Source organism: Neofelis nebulosa, chromosome 15, assembly GCF_028018385.1.
Source record: "Neofelis nebulosa isolate mNeoNeb1 chromosome 15, mNeoNeb1.pri, whole genome shotgun sequence".
NCBI classification, from domain to species: domain Eukaryota; kingdom Metazoa; phylum Chordata; class Mammalia; order Carnivora; family Felidae; genus Neofelis; species Neofelis nebulosa.
Window position 1 is genome coordinate 49,946,901 of NC_080796.1, and position 21,089 is coordinate 49,967,989.

A 21,089-nucleotide genomic window follows, 5' to 3' on the forward strand; every position below is an offset into this window, starting at 1 on the left:
CCTGGCTGTTGGGAGGCAGAACATGGGGAGGAAAAACAATCAATTAAAAAGAATTTGGTATAACCCCGGGTAGAAATCATCTTTGTTTTACTGCCAAGTAGAGCAAAATTTCCAGAATTTTTTTAGAGTAACTGAAGTAACTGACCCAAAGCTTACTAGAAGCAGCCTCAGACATAGTTTTGCCACAATTCATTTCTCATCAGTAAGATTAGAAGATTGCTGTTGCTTTTTCAAGTCTAAATGGCTTTTCACCCTTTTTGCACCCCGTTGCCTGACATTTTCAGTGGAATCTATTTTTGGTTAGTTTCCTTACTTGGCCAGAATAAAACGTCGCCACAAGTTTTATTCTTGTGTCTCTCCGCTAATCTTGGATGAAGATGGATAGATGGAAATCCACATGAAATACCTTTTCTATGTCAACATTATCCTGATAGAGGTTTCCTAGAAGGTTTTCTGGGTTCTAGACATATTCCAACTGGCTTAGTAGGTATTTACATGTGCTGAACACAATGCCTCATACAAAGAGGGTCCTCAGTATATATTAGCCAAAAGAAAATATTTCTTTCATATCATCCTCCTGCTACCCCCTGGCTCATGAATCTAGCTCTGCAGGGTAAGTGGTTTAATGGAGGTGGGAAGTAGCATTCTGAAGCAAAGGTGGATGAAGGCATCCCGGTCACGAGAACCTTCTCCACCCCCAAATTGTAGAGACAGAGACCAGTATCTATCAAGTGTCACATAAACCTCTAAGTGCTTGGAAAACAGGTCCTGGAACCTAGTTGAGCCACCTTTCTGTATGTCAGTGTTTAAGGTTCCTATCATTTTCCTAGAGCTGATTCCAGAGGAATCAGGACCCTTATCCAAATAGGACTTAGGAATCCACTTAGGCAAGTTTCCTGATGAGACGTACACACACTTCCTACACAGGGCATATGTAGTTTTTTAAGGGCATGGAGGAAGAGGGTCGCCTGGGCGGCTCAGTCAGTTAAACGTCTGACTCTTGGTTTCAGTTCAGGTCATGATCTCACAGTTTGTGAGTTCAAGCCCCGAATCAGGCTCTGCACTGACAGCGTGGAGCCTGCTTGGGATTCTCTCTCTCCTTCTCTCTCTGCCCTTCTCCTGCTTGCTCGCTATCTCTCTCATTCTCTCAAAATAAATAAATAAACTTTAAAAAAAAAGGGTACGGAGGAAGAGAAGGGAAAATTGTATTACATTTAAGACATAAAAATAAGTACATTTCTGATGAAATTTTCAATAGTCCACGATCCTAGCATAAAACTTACAATTCTTTCTTAGCACTCCCTTCCTATCTTTATCCGTGGTTTACCCAAATTTTATCCATATAGTTTATATCATCTTTAATTCTTATAATAAATCTGGAAGGATGGATTTTATTTATTTATTTATTTATTTATTTATTTATTTATTTTTAAAGTTTTTGTTTATTTATTTTGAGAGAGAGAGAGAGTGCGTGCGCACATGAGCATGGGAGGGGCAAAGAGAGAGGGAATCCCAGGCAGGCTCCATGCTATCAGCATAGAGCCCAACTCAGGGCTGGAAACCACAAACTGTGAGGTCATGACCTGAGCCAAAATCATGAGCCGGATGTTTAACCGGCTAAGCCACTCAGGTGCCCTGAAAGATGGATACTTTAATCTTTATCTTTATATCTTTATAATCTTTAAATGTGGAAACTGAGACAGGTTAAGCAGTTTGTCTAAGTCCATATAGCTAATAACACATGTTTGCCTGCCTCCGGAGCTCTTATTCTAGCTCAAGACAATTTTTCATTCTAATGCTTTCATTTTAGGTTATTTCAAAAAGGCTTTTTGTGTTTCTATATACTTATCATACATATCTCTTTCAATAGCATCATAACATTCCATTACATTCTTACACCATTGTTATTCACCCACTTCCTAATCTTGGGCATGTAGTCCTTTCAGGTTTTCCACTGCAATAAACAATGCTCCTTTATATATTTTCTGTTGTGTTGTTGCTTTGTTTTCTTCTTTTGAATTATTTTCCAGGAGGGTATTACTGGGTGAAAGGGTGCAGACATTTATATATTTTTAGCTATTTATATTACTGAATTGTACTAAGTCATTGCATCTTGAAAGAGAATATTATCTTCCTCCACCAGCACCCTGTGAGAGGCATAAGGCAAGCCTGGATGGATTCATCAATGAAAACAGCCCTTTGTCCCTCTGTCTGCTTGGGGATGCCCTGGGGCCATATGAAACTCCCTGAAAATGATCTATGACATAATCCAGAATAAGATCTCACATGGGGTAGTGTGATTCCCCCTCCACAGGAAAGGCTTCCTTGATTAAGTTGTGTTTTTCTTTTTGCAGTCACAAGATCAGGTTTTTTCCAAGCAACTGACACTTCCCCCTTGATTTCAGACTGTAGCTCTCCGTTCCTGTGCTGGGAAAAAGTGTGGGAGCTGTTAGAAAGAGAGCCTACACTTCAACTCTTGGTTTGCCATTCCAAACTAGCTGCAAAGGGTCAGGATATATTACACCAAGGAAAGGAAGTCCTGACAGAGCCAAAAAGGATTTTACAAACAGTCAAGAGGAAGTGAACATGGGAAAAAGTCATACCAGAATAAGAAAGCCCTGTTTCAACGGGTGGACAGTAATTTTGAGAGATATACTAATATCTCTGCGTCTTAGTCAACTTACTTGGCAAAGTACCATTTGAACTTACAGAAAGGTTTAAGCTGAAATTATATGGCACATGAAAGGCCCTCAAATGATAGCTGTTGCTGTTATTAATAAGTGTGGTGGCCATAGCATAGCCTAGGCAACAGTGCAGTGGGCATTGTGGGAGAGGGATAGTCACTGAAGGCAAGCAGAACCGGTTGGGCTAGCTCTTCCTAGTCAGGTGACCTTGGCCAAGTTCTCATTCTCTTTGAGCCTCAGTTTCCCATCTGTGAAACGGAGGTTACGAACTCACCTACAAAGTTTGTCTTTAGCCTAAATGAGAGTTTTTGACAGGCAAATAGTAAGCGCTCAATAAACAGCAGATATTATGAATTCACAAATCTATCAAAAAATGTGATCAACTGCGCTCGCTTTGGCAGCACAGAGACTACAATTGAAACGATACAGGGAAGATTCACGCAGCCCCTGCGCAAGGATGACGCACAGATTCGTGAAGCGTTCCGGATTTTCCGATTTGAAATAGATCTACATGTTTATTGAATTAAAAATTATAATACATGTGACCCACCAAGTCTTGCCCTACATCAGTGGTTCTCAAACTTCAATGTGCGTAAGAATCACCCCAGAGCCTTGTTTCAAGTGCACGTTTCAAGCTCCATACCCCTGGAAATTTTGTCTCCGTCCATGTGGTGTAGGGCCTGGGGAGCTGCGTACATAACTAAATTCCGAGGTGTTTTCTGTCGCTGGTAATCCATGGACCATACTTTTTTTTTTTTTTTTTAAGATTTTTTTTTTTTTTTAATGTTTATTTATTTTAGAGAGAGAGAGAGAGAAAGAACACGAGCAGGGGAGGGGCAGAACAGAGAGGATCTGATTGGCCTCTGTACTGACAGCTGAGACCAATGGGGGGCTGGAACCCTTAAACCGCGAGATCGCCAGATCGTGACCTGAGCCGAAGTCCACCGCTTACCCAACTGAGCCACCCAGGCGCCCCAATGCACCATACTTTTCGGGAATCACTAGCCTATGGTCTCCGAGAATGAAAAGACAAAAATGTTTTTCCCATCACTACGATGCCATAAAAACTCTATAACATGCAGATGTAAAACTAAAGAGATCCAAATATTGAATGATTCTATTTTCAAGATGAGTTATATAGTTTTTACCTACTTCAAGATTTCCGAATGAATCATCATAAAGTAACATTGTATTCTTTAAAAAATTTTTTTTAATGTTTATTTTTGAGAGAGAACAGACAGAGTGCACGCAGGGGAGGGGCAGAGAGAGGAGACACAGAATCTAAAGCAGGCTCCAGGCTCTCAGCTGTCAGCACAGAGCCTGATGTGGGGCTTGAACCCACAAACTGTGAGATCATGACCTGAGCCGAAGTCGGACGCTTAACCGACTGAGCCACTCAGGTGCCCCTGTATTCTTTTAACACCCATGATATGGATAAATGTGTGTAAATACCTCTTCCTCAGAGTTCTCTTCAATCCCTTGTAGAGACCTCTCTCTCCCCTTTGCTCAGGTACTTAATTAATCATCTCCCCCCCCCCCCCCCCCCCGGGAATGCTGACAGACAGTACCATTTCAATCTTTTGTTGTTTCACGTTTTGTTTGTGCCTTTTATTTCCCCAACTGGACTTTAAGTCCAAAGGCTGAGGCCAGTGTCTTTTATTGTTCTCTATCTTCCATGAGCATCTTGTAAAGCCTTTGTACATGAAATGTGTTTCATAAATTTCTTTGAGTGAATGCAGATATATTTAACAGTGGACTGGTACTCACTGGTAAATTCTTTACCACAGGAGTGGCTCAGAAAATTAGGGCTGTGAAGGGTGAGCTATGACGCTTTTTTACGGTAAGAGTCGGACAGAGCAGGGGGCAGATTTCAGGCCTATGAAAGTGCAAGAATCTCCCTGAGCCTGTTTCCTTATCTGTACAGTGGGAATAACATTTACCTTGCAGAGCTGTTGTGGGGATTAAGACAGCGTTCGCAAGGTTCCTAGCAAAACGCCCAAACACCTGAGTTCTCTTTCAATGGTAATTCCTTGCTCTTATTATCATATCTAAAAGTACCACGTAGAATAATCGATGTAACTGCCATAGATATCTATCTTCAGGTGTAAAATAATAAACTGATTCTCTTTGACCAAAGCTGATATTTTCTCTTTTTCCCTTTTTTCTCTTCTGTCATTTTTATCATTATTTTTTTTTTAAGGGCTGGCCTTTTCAGCTTTAAGTAACAGCTCGTGCAGAGGTTTGTATGGATTCCCTACAGAGATGGAAAGGGACACAAGGCAGCCATTTTACCAGTCCCAGGCGTTCACCCAGAGCAGTACAATCAGGGTTTAAGTTTACACTTCACAAACCTCCTCTGTTCATAGTCATGATTATTGCGACTTTCCTCTCATTACTAAGGAGCAACAAGCACCCAGAATGAAGAATATGCATCCTACCTGAAAATGAGATGTAGGAACTTCCACCTTTTTGTAACACAGATTAGGAGATTGACAAATCCAGGGAATGAGCTGAACATTGGGATCTCCCATGCAGGTTTTGGGGATGCTGTGAGAGACAGGGTCGCAGAGTGGCAATGTGTTTGGTTCTACTCTTTTAAAACAGCCAGTTAGGGATCAGAGACTCTGTGCTATGGAGGAAAGAACATATACAATTTTGAATGAAAATAGTAATTACAGTTTTATCTCTAAAGGCAAAAAAAAAAAAAAAAAATGGAAACAACTAAGTATCCCAGAATAAGATAGATAGCGGTTAAGTAAACTATGATATATTCACTTGATAGAATGGGAAGTAGTCACTTAAAATATTTGCTTAAGACATATTTCCATATGGAATAACACGGAGAATGTAACAATATGTAGATAATGATTCTGAGTACATTTTAAGAAAAAAAAAAACAATAAAATTTGGTATAGACTCAGAGCTCTCTCCAACTCACAAGAGATGCAGACAGAGCCTGCCCGGTCCCGTCTGCCTCTTAGAACAGCCAATAAAAAGCCTGTATTTAGGTGGTGGGATTGTGACGTCTTCGGCGATCCAGCCAATCTCCCTGACGATTATTTGCATAGTTTACTTCTCCTAACCCAACGGAACCCAATTTTTTTTCAGGGGAGCATTGAGTGGCAGTGGAAATCTCTAAAAGGAAGAGAGGAAAATTACATTAACAAAGGAATATTTATAATGATGTTGGTATCAAAATACAGTGATGAAAATTATTATATCTGGTCTCAGTAGAGAGTACTTTTACTTCCTAAGCTAAGCGCTCTTCTTATGTGTTAAAGCTTAAAACAGCTGACAAGTATTACCCATTTGATGTTTAAAATGTTTTTTAAAGAATTCCTATGGAGTAGGAAACAGAATTTTCTTGGATAATCTGCAAGCCCCTTGCTAATGGCAAAAAGAGTAGCCTTTTGGAAAAAGAAAAGAAAAACCTTACTCTATGCTTACCTGTTGATCTTGGCACCTTATCCTCTATAGTTAAAGCTTCATCAGTTTATCAAGATAATTGAGCTGGCTGTTGACATGGGAGCAGGGTTCCATAACCCTGATCTTTATCCTTCTTGTTTATATATTTACTGGTTTAGTCTATATGATACTACCAGGAGACCCCCCCACCCCCCTTTCATTAGCCTAACTGGGATTTCCTTTCACAAAAAGCATTAAGCTTAGTGAGATAATTCTTTTTTTTTCATGCGGCAGACTGGGGGCTTAGATAAATCTGTTAATTATTTTTGTTTTATTCAGGTTTACTGAAAACATCTATGTATTAAATGTTTTCACGTGCATTATCTATTTTTAATCCTTAGGATAACCACGTGGGAATAGATCTTATTAGCGCCTGTTTATAGATGACAAAACCAAGGGTGAGAGAGGTTAAGTGATTCGGTTGCCCAAGAATACACAGGGAGTAACAGAACTGGAATTCTCACATGGACAGTCTAACACCAAGACCCGCGTTCTTCCTGAGATACCATGTTATCTATTATTCGTAATTAAGCAGCGGTGTCAAAGAAAAATGGAAAATCTACTCTTGCATACCAAACATAATCTCCTACATCGCAAATCTGCACATTTTTGTCTTATCTTGAACATCAAGACATCCTATGTGCCTATATTTTTCCAAAGAAGCCTAGAACACAAGAATGATCCATCCTTTCAAAAGAATCTCAATCCAACTCCTTTCAAGTTCTGTTTATCTTAGGTACTCAAGAATTTACTCTGGCTACTGAAAATTTGCCATCGGCTTCAAACTGGCAGTTGTATGTAACACAGGTCTCTACACAGACCTCCCACCCATATTTCTTTGGCAGTAGTGTATTTGTTCTATGAGTATGAACACAGAGAAAGTTGGACTGGGTGAGAAGCATTTGAACTCCCAAGGTTAGAACCATTGGAGTGGAATGTGTAACGCTTTGGAAACTGGATGACCTCTCTGATAATAGCCTTGGCCCTCACTCTGCGCCAGGCAATGTCTAAGTGCTTTACATTTACTACCCAACACCCTATAAGATAAGTACTGTCATTATCCTCACTTCTAAATCAGGAAACTGGGGCATAAAGGGGCTAGATAACTGGCCCCCAGTCACATGTGAGCGGAGAGCAGAGCCAGGATTTGCTTTCAACCAGTCTGGCCACAGAGTCTAAGCTCTTAACCACCATGCTACATTGCTTCTCCCAAATGGAACGTATGGCATTAGCTGATTTCATTAAACACAGGGCTGCTTTTTATTGACCTGCATTACACCTTGCTAAATATGGCCACAAATAGGAAATTTGACCATCGTGCTATGTGTGTCTGATAATTTAAAAAAAAAAAAAAATCAAAGTTAAGGCCAACTTCGACCTAGGAGAGAAATGAGACATGATTCAATTGGTAGGGGTCCCTGCATTTCTCTAGGGCTAGCCAGGAGTCTGGTAGAGGGCAGTAGACTATTCTGCCTGACATTCAGCACCAGGGGAATCTGCTCCCACTGGTTCTGTCTGGTCCTGCCTCGTTCTTCACTGGCATTCTGTCTTTCCCTCACCATTGAAAATACTAACAGCAGAGTACCAGTAAAGCTTTGTTTTTCCGCGTTGTGCCTGATACCGTGTAGTGGATGTAGAGGGTGGTTCTGCATTCCCAGCCCATCCTGAATTCCTATCTTCTAAAAACGGAGCTGCCTAGTTTAGAAAGTAGCTGCCTGACTGAAGTAAATTCTTAACAACTTGGGCTCTTCCAGGATACACATGAAAATGAGTGGTTGGAATGGGAAAAAGGACAGAACAGAGTCAGGAAACTCATAGCCTGGTAGGACTGAAGTGAGGCTAGCATGGCGTGATAGGTGTAAAAGCGATTGGAAAACTGTAAAACACTTTAGGGATCATCACTGTGACTCACAGACTCAGTGGCCCCTTCGCCACAATCTAAACCAATGAATGGGTGTCAGATGTTCGCTTGCGTTAGAATTACCTGGAGGGCTTATTAAAACCGACTTCTGGACTCACTATTTTTGATTCCGTAGGTCTTGCTGGTTTCCAAGAATTTGCATTTCTGTCGAGTTTCCAGGTGCTGCTGGTGCTGCTGGTCCCAGGACCATCCCTTAACAACCATTGGTCTAGGCTGCTGGATGGGCAAAAAGCATCATATCCATAGTAAGCACACAGTAGACACTCGGATGGAGTTGTTATCACTCGGCTCCGTATCTTGGTAGCCCCAATATTTACTGTCTTCTGCCTCCAGATTAGTAGCGCACTTTGGCTGAGATTTATGGGGAAAAGCGATTGCGTTCTTTTTCTTCTCTTCCATATGTATCAACCTCCTGCCATTAACACGCCTTCTTATTTAAAAGCCTTTCCACAGTTTGCAAGGGCTCACACATATTATTGCGTTAAACAATGAAATACGTTCTAATTTCTGAGCATAAAGCTACAACTCATATGAGATAGTCACTTCAAGTGGGAGAAGGGATGATGGGGCAGAAGATCACCCCCTCCCCTTCTGCATTTGCTGCTGGTAACATAGGCATAAGGTTTGTGTTTCTGACCATGTGAGCTAGAGGGGATCACTGTCTTCCTCACCTACGAGATGTGTACACGTAATGTGCAAAGCTACAGCAAAATGCACTGATGATAAACATCCCTATCTCGCCCCCTCCCTGGCAAATAAAACGAGTGGGTGGGGGGAATCCCGGCAGAGTCTTTTCGGGGAGGGTCCCTCGGGCTCCGCTACAACCGCGTCTGGGTGGCGCGCCGCCCCGCCTCTACCCCGCAGCCGGCTCTCTGCAATGCCAAAGCGCAGCAGCAGAGCCCTCCAGACCTCTCCTGGGGGACCGCGCGGTGCAACCAACCCTAAAGACGTGGCCGCGCGACGCCCCCTCGGCCCTCCGGGCTTCCCATTGGCCCGTTGCCGCTGTCACTCCCTCCTTGCCTCGCCTTCCCCCTCGCGGGCGGAGGCAGCGGGCGGGGTAGGTTGCGCGCTCGCCGCTGGCTCGGGCCGCGGCCGCGGCTTTGCAGCAAGCGGCGCGGCGGGCGGGGAGCGGGGCGCGCGGGCGGGGAGGGGGCCGGGCGCGCTGCGGGCTCCGCGGCGGGCCCGTGCGGGGCGGGGGCCGGCGGCAGGGCCGGGGGCCGCAGCCCGAGCCGAGGGCGGCAGCCAAAGACCTGCCCCGCCGGCTGCCCGGTGCCCTGCCTCGCCCAGCAGCCCGGCCCGCCGGGAGGGATGCGCGGTGCCGCCCGGCTCCCCTCCGCCCAGCCGGCGCCCGGGAGCAGAAAGTTTGGGGGGCCGGGGGCTGCCTTCCTCCTCCCGCTCCAATGACTGCCCAAGGACTCCTGCTGCCCAGCCTCGACTGTGACCTGCCTCCGCTCCCCAGGTCGTAATGAACTATTCCAGGCTGTAACCAAGGCTCCCTGTCCTCGCCCCTCCCTCATCCTGATTTATCTTTCAATTCAAGAAATTGTGACCCGCCGACCCCTCCCTCGTTACTAATTCAGACCCCGGGCCTCGTTTTCTGAGTGCAAGAAGGGGTGCGGTCTCCCCCAAGACGGCGCGTTTGGAAGGACAGATTCCCCTTGCCGACCCACATACACCATGAAGAGGTGCAAATCGGACGAGCTGCAGCAACAGCAGGGCGAGGAGGATGGAGCTGGGCTGGAAGATGCCGCTTGCCACCTGCCGGGCGCGGACCTCCGGCCTGGGGAGGCCACGGGTGCTAACTCTGCAGGCGGGCCAACTTCAGATGCGGGCGCTGCCGCGGCGCCGAACCCGGGGCCCCGAAGCAAGCCTCCTGATTTAAAGGTGAGCGCAGACCTTCCCCTGGCAAGCTCAGTCGGCGACTTAGCTCCCCCGCCCCACGCTGAAGTGCTTTCACAGGAGGAAAGTGATGGGGAAGCCAGGCAAAGGTCAGAGAGGATGTTCAGCCAGAACCCCGGGCTGGACGTCAGGTACCATTTGTGCCTCCGTCTTTCAGCCCCATTTCAGGCCTCTGTGTTTGTTCCTCATTATTCAGCAGACGTTCTAGTGACTCACCCACCCGAGATTGTTTGAATAATGTGTGTGAAGTGCTGTTCGCAGACAAAGGGCTGGAGAATTCCAAGATGCTAACTAAAAAGTTGACATCACTTTCCCTCCTGTAAGATGGCAGGGGAAGAAAATTGCAGCGTGGGAGGCCAAGTAGAGGACCATTCGTTTCCTTTGCTGAATTAGTTTCCTCCTTTTGGGACCTTCCTGGATGAAGCTCAGTTTGCCCATCTGTGAAAGGGGAGTGTGGATTTCTTGCCGTTAGGTGGAGCCAGAGGTTAAGCTAGTGCTTGGAGATCCCTGCCTGCCTGCTGAACCAACCCCCAGGGTGGAGAACTGACAGGTGGCCAAGCGGTGCTTGGGCTGGCTCGGGGCACACATGCTGAGCCGGCAGTTAGAACCAGAATCCGAAACAGCCGATCACTTGCAGCTGGGAGCCCTTTATTTTCCGGCCTGCGGTTGCCGACACAATTATCGAGCTATGTTGAATATGTCTCTATATTAATTAAAACAGAAGCGGGGATAAATAATGCGCCTTTGCTGGAGCTGCCACAGGGACTGCAGGCTCAGGATTTGCAAGCCGGCTCACCACGGGGCTGAGCGAGATGTCAGCCCAAGGAAGGAACTTAGATGCCTTGGAGATTGATGCCTCCGGAGAGATAGTCTCCAGAGGGGGTGCAAGGTCTGGGCTAGGGGAGCAAAAGGACTCCGTTATGTTAAATAAAGCCCGTATCCTATGGCAGCAGCCACTAAGGAGCTTACCAGAATAAGCCAATGACATTCCTCGTTTGGCCTGAGCAGCTCAGAGTCAGGAAGTCAGAGCGCAGGTGAGTGTGCTCTTACCTGGGTGTGTTACCTGTCTGTGTGCCTCGGGGAGGGGTAGAAAGGGAGACAGCTAGCTCCTTGTGTGTACTTAAAAAAAAATTGTGGCAGTTATGGGAATGTGACCTCTTGTTCTGCAGGTGCCCCGTTCCGAGGTTTGGGGCAAGTCTTCTGTCTAAAGATGAGCTCCACTGGGTAGGCTGTGCACAGGAGGTTTGTTCTCTCGTCAGGCCCGAGGCATCCTTGGCGCCTGTCCCAGCTGTCACCTCTGAGCCCACCCTGTGTGGTCAGGAGGTGTGGTTCCTATTTTAAGTGAGATAATGAACAGAAATGGGTGCCCTTAATGTTGATGTGGGAAGGAGGTGAGCCTTCTGCTGCACACTTCAGCCTCATTCTGGGCCCATCCAGAGGAGTCTGACCAGCAAAACCTGATTCTCTGACCAGATGGGACCCTTGCCCTGAGTTTATGAGAAGCAGCCTTGGAAACTCCCCCACTCTCCAGCGCAGGCCAGCAGTGGGAACTGCCAGCCCCGTTCATATCCCCCGCTTGCCTACGTGGGGGAAGGTGGGTGGACTGGTTGTGGTGTGGGGGCTGCGGTGTCTTTGTCTCTGTCGATAACGCTGCCTTAAGAAAGCTCGTTCATCTCCACCCTCCTCTATCATCTCTCTCCTTTGTCTTTTTTATTTTTATTAGTGTGTGTGTGTGTGTGTGTGTGTGTGTGTGTGTGTGTGTGTGTGAGTGAGTGACGCCCTCGTTCTGGTCAGGCAGATGCAGCAACAACTCTACACCTGATATTAACCCCTGAACTTCCCTGAAGCAGAATTGAGATCAGATGTGAGAAAAGGAGCCTCACCGCCCCCTCCCCAAAACATATCACTGAGGTGGATTACAGCCATGTGGACCCAGGCTGGCAGCAAGGAGGAGAAAACATAGCTGCTGCTTGCTCAGTAAGAGGATGGGGAGACAAGCAGAGCCCTTTCCTGTGTATCTCTGTCTGCTTTATCAAAACATGTTTACGAGGTAGGGACTTCAGAACCAGATAAGGACTGGGCCATCGAAATTTGATTTGCTGTGTGCTCTCAGGCAAATCACTTAACTTTTCTGAGCCTTTTTCTCGGAAAAGGGAATAGGAAGACTGAAGTGTCCAAACTTGGTCTCCAATGCTGGAAAAAGTTGTTTACCAATGGTGGCACAGTTTTCCCAATGATGGAAAAATTCCATGACTGGCTCCAACACTGGCTAGAAGCAGACTTGTTTGGATTTGATGGTGATACCAGAAAGGGGCAAGTTTAACTTTTTTTGTAACACCTGTGTCTGGCCTAGAGTGACCAGCAGTTCTGACTTGCTTTTGTTTTCATTTTAAACTTTGGAGATGGAGACTTTTGGTCCCTTAGTCCCACTTCTGTTTTCTTGTGACAGCTTCAGGCATTGTGATAGATTAAATGCATCAGAAGAAATCATCTTGAGAAAGGGGCAAAAAAAAAAAAAAAAAAAAAAAAAAAGGAGGCTCTTTGTCTGAAGCACCTCCATGGAGGTTGGGGGGGGGTGGATTTTAGTCTTTGCCAAATAGATCTGAATGGTGCCCTAACTAGTGGCACCTACAGGTTTCAGGGGCTCCTTTGGCCTCCCTTCAGTGTTGTGCAGCATATGACTCTGTGCTGTAAGTTTCTGCTGCAGGGGCCTGGGACCTGTAATTACGGGGTTGAGGGCCAATGAAAAGAAGGAAAAATAGTGAAACAGCAATCGTAAAGGAGCAATTATGTAATTGTTACTGAAAAATCACCTGCAAATGGACATTGCCCCCCAGGAGGTTCATGGGGGTACTTTGGGGGCCTTCTTAGCTCCTCAGCACACTTGACGTGGCTTCCCTACAACAGGAGCCCAACAATCCAGAGTCCCGTGGCCCCCTCCCTCCACTCGTGGCTTGGATTCCTATTTAAGCACTTCAGTTCATGTCTCGAGTCATTTGTCATCATCATCAAGTCCTTTGCCACTACCAGATTCCCTGCTAGTCGGGAGGACAGGCCAGGATGGCCCGCAACAGAGAGAGTTAGCTGACCAAAAAGTACACTGGAATTCTCCGGGGAGGAAACCCAGCTCCAGTGAGAAAAGGGAGTGGGGAGGAGCTCAGAGGAAACTGCAGAAAGGGACATGGGGCACACATTCCTGTTGAAACTACAGTGGGTGGTAGCTGTTGCTGAGGCCTGGGATGAGTGGCAAAGCATAAGAGTCAGCTGGTTCTGTCCTGGGTTCCAGAAGCCTCAAGGCAAGGAGGAAATCACCAGCCTCACCACCTCTCCCTCCCCTTGTGCAGCCAGAGCAATTGAGCCTTTCCTGAAAGGGAGACTGAAAGTGCAGGGCCAGAGGCCTTCCCTTGACGTTCTCTTCCCCTCACAAAAGCCCCTGTGGATAATTTCCCCAGGGATTTCTGGGCACTGTTAATACTTTTCCCAGAAGAAAAAAGGGGGTACGCTGGAATCCCATTATTACAGTCCTGGCTCGAAGTGCTTTTGACTTTAGATTCATTTGGATTCCAGCTGATGGTCTTCCATTCACCCCATGCACTAGCCTCCCTGCCTGTTCAGAGTAAGATGAGAAAAAGCGATTAGAAGCCACATAGCTGGCCGAAAGTCCCAGCCGAATCCTGTGTGGTTCCCCTTACGGCCTCCCCACCTTTATTGGCGCTCACAGGTACTTGAGCCTCTCCCAAATGGCCCGGGTTCCTTCAACCCTCCCATAGAGAGTCCACTGGAGAAGGGATCATGGGTCAACAGATACCGAACCCCTTCAGTGGGAAAGGCGCTGTTCTAAAGTGTGAAATAAGACGTGTCTGGAAAAGTGTCTGAAAATGCATACGTATCGTTTACAACAGCAAAACAGACACCCCCTTTACCTACCATCTGAGTCGAGAAAGAGAACGTTGACATTCCCAAGAAGCCCCTGCTTGTTCCTCTGTTCTTTTTTTTGTTTGACGTTTTGGTTTTTTTTTTTTTTTTTTGCTTTTTTAAGTAAGCATTACATCCAACGTGGGGCTTGAACTCACGACCCCAAGATCAAGAGTCGTGTACTCTACTGACTAAGCCAGCCAGCAGGCACCCCTTGTTTGTTTCCCCCACCCCCCTTTTTTTTTTAAGGCCATGGCTCTTGATCAGATTTCTGGGTTTCAGTTTCTCTACTGCATCAGTGGAGGAGAAGACAAGTTACTTCACAGGAAGGAACGTGTGTGCTCTGGGATTCTAGTGGAGGGTTCTGACTGTAGACTATGGCTCTACATGCCTTCTCCTACTTCTGCTTTAGGAGTGATATGTTCAGGCATGAAGATTCCTTCAGTCTCACGCAGGGGCTGAACCCCTGGGATAGATTTCATCAGGGAAGTAGGATTGCAGTAGATGTAAGATCAAGGGAGGGGGAAATTAGGGGGAATTAGTTCTTTGGCAACAGGTAAGCCCCCAGCCAAACAGGATGAAATGCGTGCAGGAAAATCACCCATCAAAGCACACATAAGTGTAAGAGTGCTTTGAGCATCATGCAGTGGGGTCAGAAACATATGGGGTCGATTGGAAGAGGTGGGCTTAGAGCAAGATATTAAAGAAAGGGTAGGGGGCACCTGGGTAGGCTCAGTGGGTTAAGCATCCGACTCTTGATTTCAGCTCAGGTTGTGATCCGAGGGTCGTGGGATCGAGCCACGTGTCGAGCTCCACACTGAGCGTGGAGCCCGCTTCCGATTCTTTCTCTCCCTCTGCCCCTCTCCCTCGCTTGTGTGTGCTTTCTCTCTCTCTAAAATAAAAATAAAAGATGAAAAAAAATAATAAAGAGAGGGTAGAATGTTAATTACCAAAGAAGAGGAAAGGGGTTGGGGCACCTGAGTGGCTCGGTCGGTTAAGCATCCGACTTTGGCTCAGGTCATGATCTCACAGTCCGTGAGTTCGAGCCCCGCGTCAGGCTCTGTGCTGACCGCTCGGAGCCTGGAGCCTGCTTCGGATTCTGTGTCTCCCTCTCTCTCTGCCCCTCCCCTGCTCATGCTCTGTCTCTCTCTGTCTCAAGACTAAATAAAAACATTAAAAAAAAAAAAAAAAAAGGAGAGGGGCTTTTTTTGGGGGAAAGTGGGGCCAGTGTCCTTTTTGACTAGAATACAATTGTTCTCCCAGCCCTATAAATAGTCAGGGATAGTGCAGGGGTGTGAAAAATGCTGAGGTTCCCTGGTTTTCACCCCACCTGCACCTAAGGTGCAGAGGGTGGAGGGTCCCGAGGCCCAGGACGGCCCCATCCCCACCCCTCTTTGCCTCCAGTAATATTCAGAGCAGCCCTGTATGTGGGCTCCGGAGGAATTGGTGACCGGCGGGAAAGCACGTGGCAAAGGGAGCTCTCCGTTCTCCTGCCATGTTTCGGGTTCTAGATAAATTCCCAGCTGCCCTCGTGGCTCTAGTGGGAACTGTCCCGCAGGCTCAGTGTTTGCCGAATGTACTTCTTTTTTTTTGTGGATCTAATTGTCCTTCGTTGCCAGTCATGCTAACAAGACTGTCTCCCTCAACAAGGAATTGAAACATCTCCTAAGACCTGGATTTTAGGTGGAAGTTTTAAGAAAAAGTGTGAGTGTCGGGAGCTGGGGGAAAAGCTCAGCTGGCTTCTCAGTGGTAGTTTTGGAGGCCAACTCAAAATTCTTCCCTGTTTTCGTCTCTCTTCTAAGAGATGGCCCCTGCCTTAGAAATCCTCATAGACCAGGAGGGTGCATTCTTAGAACGCGGCCAGGACTGGACAAGGTCCACCGTTATCAGCCAAACACGTAAGCCTCTCTCCATGTTACGAAGTTAGAACGAAGCTGTTGAGGGATAGCAGGTATGTTTTGTGATTGTGTGAGAAGAATAATAGGTTACTTTTCAAATTGAATGGCTAAAGGCTTCCTTATTCCAGCCACGTTAACTGAGTCATGTCCACCCTGGAAAACAACACTGGCTGTGAGCACCTGAGCCCTGACCCCAACTGTGTGTGAAAATGGTAAACACGTTCAGGCTCCCGGGTCCCTGTTCATCTCCTTCCAGGCCAGTTCAGCCTTGGCCGTTACTGGGATGAGGTACACTGAGATAAGACTTTGAACTGTAGCAGGAGGGATCTGGGTTAGACACAAGCTGCCTAGCTGAGCATTTTATGTCTTTGGAAAAGGTCATTGTCTAAGGATTAAGTCCTCTTTTAAGATGGTTTTGTAGGCTTGGATAGTTTCCACTCCGAAAATAAAGAATTACGCAGCAATTGTCAGGTAAAATTAGGGACGCAAAGATATAGATGATAGAACTCTTGCCCTCCGTTGAGGAGTCTGTCCATAAGCAGGTAAAAAGTTGGATAACATTTGAGAAAGCACTAGAAGCCGTGTCACAAGGCACACGATTAATTGCAAGGTGAGCGGTGCAGATAATGAGCTCTCTGGAATTCAGAGCAGGGCAGTGAGACCTGGTGGGGGATGGCTTGATGGAGGGGGCAGGCAGTGAAGGGTGGGTAGGAGGAGAGGAGGCGGAGAGAGGGCGCACCACACGGGCAACTTTTAAATCTTCCAGGCTGGTATATGTCGAGTCAGTTCTGCCTAAAGACCCAGGGGAGGCGGTCGCCTTCCCAGACTTGCATTGGCACCAGGCAGAATTCTCTAAGCAATAAAGGAAGGAGGAATTAAAATAAAATCGAGAATGGGGAAGTCATTTGCCCCTGTGTTGAGATCTGCCTTTTTTTAAGTGTCAGCTGTGATGCTGGGGGAGAAAAAAATGATTCCAAAAATCTTTCATCACTGTGTTTCTCACAGAAACCCCAGACAGGCCTGAACGCTGGCAACTACTCACTTCTCTCCGTCATTATCCTCGTAGGTGCCAGACCTGGGGCAAGGCTCCCTCTCCCAGCCCCAGGCCCCCCACCCAAGGCTTCTTAAGGGCAATTGGAGACTTCCTCAATCCACTTTGTATCCTGAGAGTAGGACTCTGTGGGTTTTCACAGCGATTAGCTCTCTAATGCTGGCCCTGTTTCCATAGAGACCCTATAAATAGAGGAACGTTGGCGACCTAGGCTTGCTAAGGCTCATGGTGACCCAGTCACCCCCCTGCACCCGAGGCTGTGGTGGGGCGGAAGGAGTTCTGAACCCAGGTGGGAGGAAGGGATGTGCATTCAGCTGCCAGGTTGGGATAATTTGCTATCGGTTATCATGACTTGTTAAGATCCAGCTTTTCTGGGAGTTAAGAACACAGGGACCTGTAGGAATCAGAGGCTGCTTTTGGCTATTTTTTAAAAATGTTTATTTATTTTGAGAGGGAGAGAGGGAGCGCGCACGTGGGGCAGGGGAAGGGCAGAGAGAGAGAGGGGGCAGAGAGAATCCCAAGCAGGCCCGCACTGTCAACACCGAGCCCAACTCGGGGCTCGAATCCATGAACTGTGAGATCGTGACCTGAGCCGAAAATCAAGAGTCCAGCGCTTAACTGACTGAGCCCCACAGGCGCCCCGCTTTGGGCTGTTTTTAACCAGATGGTGCCAAAGACGCTGTACCCTAAAGCATTTTACTTCTGATCTCATGCAGCTGTGTTTGCAGATTTTGGAGCAAACTTCCCCTTTGGGGGACCCACACCCAGGGAGGAAAACAGATGAAGCCTGTTGAGACACCACAAACTTCTCAGGAAGGATCTTAAAAAATCATCCAGCTCATGCTTTCTTCCTGAGAGGATGACAGCACCCTAAGGAGAGGGGGTCCTTTCTGCCCTTAAAAATAGTTCCAGGGGGAGGAGACAGCAAGTGTCCTCTCCTCCCCCTCCCCAGGTGTCAGCCCCCGGCCTGGAAGCTCTCCTTTCTGGCTAACTGCTGGCCTCCGGGCTGTTCTGGGACAGTTCTCGCTCATTCTACTAGGTCCGGAGAGCTCTGTTTATGCCTCACCCCTGACTCTGAAACATCTCGGCTCTCTCCTCCTAATCCGTGGCTTCGTTTGGCCACCACAATGGTTCCTGGCAGCTGGGGAAAAGCAAAAGTCAATGTGGAAAAGCAAGTGACATTTAGGAGCTGGAACCTGTTAGTCAGAACAGGTGGCGCTTTCTGCTGCGTTGGTGGCCAAGTTCTCTCAAGCTAGTCACCATGGTTTTCCTCATTTCCAAAACTTGTGGCTGGTTATGTGTATGTGCTGAGCTGTGTTTTTTGTTTTTTGTTTTTTGTTTTAAATACTTACCACGTTATGTCAAAACTTCTCAACCACCTCCTCTTGGACGCCTATATGCAGAAGCACCCCAGCTCACGGGTCACCCAGCTCTCTTGTCTTGCACTTTGTTAGTGAGCAACACCCCCGTCTCATTATTCTTTGGCTGCTTTTTTGTTCTTTCCCCTCATGCCTACCATAGACTTTAGCAGACTCCTCGGTACTACGAAAGCAAAGGTCCTGTGGTCAGCCAGTCACCATCCTGGGCTTTCCTTCACCTTCAGAACAGACGGGGAAGAGGGGAAATGAAGGCCCACTGTGGTTAAAGCCCTTACCCAAGTCCTACAATGTGGCATGGGCACATCGGCCATTACGGTTCAGGGGACCCGACTCCCCCTGGCCCAGGCCTTTTTAGGTTTGTTGTAATCCTGCCTCTGATACTGTTCTGGGATGCATGTAAATACCACATCTGCTTTAGTCTTAGAATCAGTGTGTGAGCCAGTGAGGGTAAATTAGACTAGAAGTTGGGGGACTTGCCCATGTAACTTGGATGAACCACTTAACTGTGCTGTGCCTCAGTTTTTTTAATCTGCAAAATGGAGACAATTGATCTATACCTGTCCCGTTCTCCCTCCTAAGGTTAGAATGACAGCATAGATTGGAGAGCACTCTAAAAAATGCTGCATGATTTTAAAATAAATTGACCAAGGATCTTAGGATTCAAGGCAATATAGCAGACAGTGTGGCCGCTGTCCACAGCACCTCTGCCTGTTTCCCAGGGCTCAGAGCTCTGGGACCCGGTGAAGTCTTTTGAAGGGAACTCTTTTTACCTGAGCAGATACAGAAGATGGGCCTCTGAGTTGGAGAAGCTGGGTCAGGAGTGGTAGGGAGAGGACAGAGAGACCTGGAATGGGAAGCTGGGAGGACAGTTTGTAATATGTAATGACTGTTTGACAGGAGCAGCTCGGCAAATGCCAGAGCCAGCTGGCCCCATCCATGATGCCTGGAGGGAGGTCTGGTATAGCTTGGGCCTCAGGAGGAAGGAGTGTCCTGGCCGTCCCTGGTCTGGAGGCCACGGGATCTGGCCACTTCCAAGTTGATGGCAGAGTGCGCTCCCCTGTCCGTCTGCCCTGGACATGTTGGCTCTGCCCGGAGCAGATTCAGGGGGGCCTCCTGGCCCTGCCTCAGGCTGGCCCTGCGGGGACAGTAACTCCCGTGGGAGAGCCTCACACTGTGTAACCTAATGTCTCCGGGGCTGCCCCAGAATTAAATTCTTGAGAAGCAATGGTGGTAGCCTTCATTTCCTCATCTACAAGTGGGGATGTTGCTACTGTTGCTTTTATTAGTGTCTGGGAAAATCAAGTGAGATCATGTAGAAGAAAAAAAAAACCCCTTGAAAACTGTAAACCGTGAGCCCTTAGTGACTTGTGCCGAGGTAACATATCTGGTCTGTAAAATGGGTGATGGAAGGTTGCCTGGCTGCCTACTTTGAGGATTGTGGGGAGACTCAAATGAGGCCACAACTGAAAGCCCTGAACTTTTACACAAATTTACGATAGCTTAGCTACTGACACCCAGAGGTCAGTGCAGCTGTCTCCACATACAATCCTGAGGTAGAAAAAACCAAGAGCCAGGTCAGCTACTTCACATCTAACATGGGCTTTTTTTTTTCTTGGTTTCTGCATGGTCTAAGGTTTTCTGTCTGTGAGTTGATTTCAAGAAGAAAAGAAAACTCAGGGGCACCTGGGTGGCTCAGTCGGTTGAGCGTCTGACTTCGGCTCACGTCACGATCTCACGGATCGTGGGTTCGAGCCCCGCCTTGGGCCCTGTGCTGACGCCGAGGAGCCTGCTTGGGATTCTCTTTCTGCCTCTTTTTCTGCCCCTCCCCCGCTCATGCTCACACTCTCCCAAAATAAATATTTAAAAATAGATAAAAATGAGGCTGGCTCATGAGATTATGGGTTGTTCCTCCCAAGTGAGGACCTGCTGGGGCTCACTGAGCCCCAAATGGCCAGGTTCCGAATTTTCCTTCTTAGGAGTTCCAGAGTGTGGCTTCTCACCTGGTCCTGCATGGCCCAGCCCTCCCTTTGGCTCTGAAGCTCTCTGCCTAGGGCTCGGCCTGGCCAAAGAAGCCAGCCCCCTGACAGGCACGCTGTCCGTCTCTGGCCTGAACAGTCCTGCCTGGGGAGCAGCAGAGCCGAGAGGGAAGGCTGGGGCCAGGGCAGCACTGGGCTCCAGGGCCCCTTTGGTCCGTTCCAATCTGAGGGGAAAGACACTGACTTAGATACCTCATTCCGACAGGGATGCTGAAGAAGTGGTCACGTTACTGACTGCACTGTGAGGCATGCCCACAGAAGTAATGTTTATTATTTATTTTTTGTTTACCGGTTCGTTACGAAGGGTATTACAAAGGATACAGATGAATAGCCAGATGGAGAAATATACATGGGACGAGGTCCAGAAGGGTCCCGAGTGCAGGAGCTTCTGTCCTGGTAGAACTGGGGTACACCATCCTCCTGGCATGGATGTATCCACCAACCTGGAAACTCCAGTAAAACTTCTTTTATTGCCAACGACATCAGGAATGAGACTGGCTGCAAATAACAGAAGAGCATGCTAAGATAGGTACGGTGTTGTAGACAAAGATAGGTTTATTTATTTCATGTGGCCAGAATCCCAAGATGGGCATTCAGAACTGCTTTGGCATCAAGTTCCCAAACCTGTCGCTTGCGGCTCCGCCGTGTGTGTGTGTGTGTGTGTGTGTGTGTGTAGCCCTTTGCCATCATGCCAGTCATCTTGTGGTTGCAAGACGGCAGCTATGTGTCCAGGTATTACCGCTACATTCCAGACCTGAAGAAGTAGGAAGGGCCAGGAGCTTTCGCAGGAAAGCAAAAGTGCTGCCAGAAACTCTCACCTTGCTTTTCATTGGCTAGAGCT

General features: G+C 47.4%; 1 protein-coding gene and 1 non-coding gene across 4 annotated transcripts in view; both read left to right on the forward strand.

Annotated features, from left to right (window-relative positions):
• Positions 1-3,069: 3,069 nt before the first annotated feature.
• Positions 3,070-3,176, forward strand: LOC131496714 (U6 spliceosomal RNA). Its single transcript, XR_009254639.1, has one exon. It is a non-coding gene; the product is annotated as a U6 spliceosomal RNA (small nuclear RNA).
• Positions 3,177-9,169: 5,993 nt separating this feature from the next.
• The window catches only part of TMCC2 (transmembrane and coiled-coil domain family 2), a 40,418-nt gene continuing 28,498 nt past the window's right edge, over positions 9,170-21,089 (forward strand). The window contains exon 1 of one of the 3 annotated variants that reach the window (XM_058700103.1): positions 9,170-9,954. In XM_058700103.1, the coding sequence (XP_058556086.1) occupies positions 9,748-9,954 (207 nt within the window). In that variant the 5' untranslated portion in view covers positions 9,170-9,747. Of the gene's footprint in view, positions 9,955-10,025; positions 11,004-20,588; positions 20,778-21,089 lie in introns of those variants that run through there. The other 2 variants (XM_058700104.1, XM_058700105.1) reach the window with 2 other exon arrangements.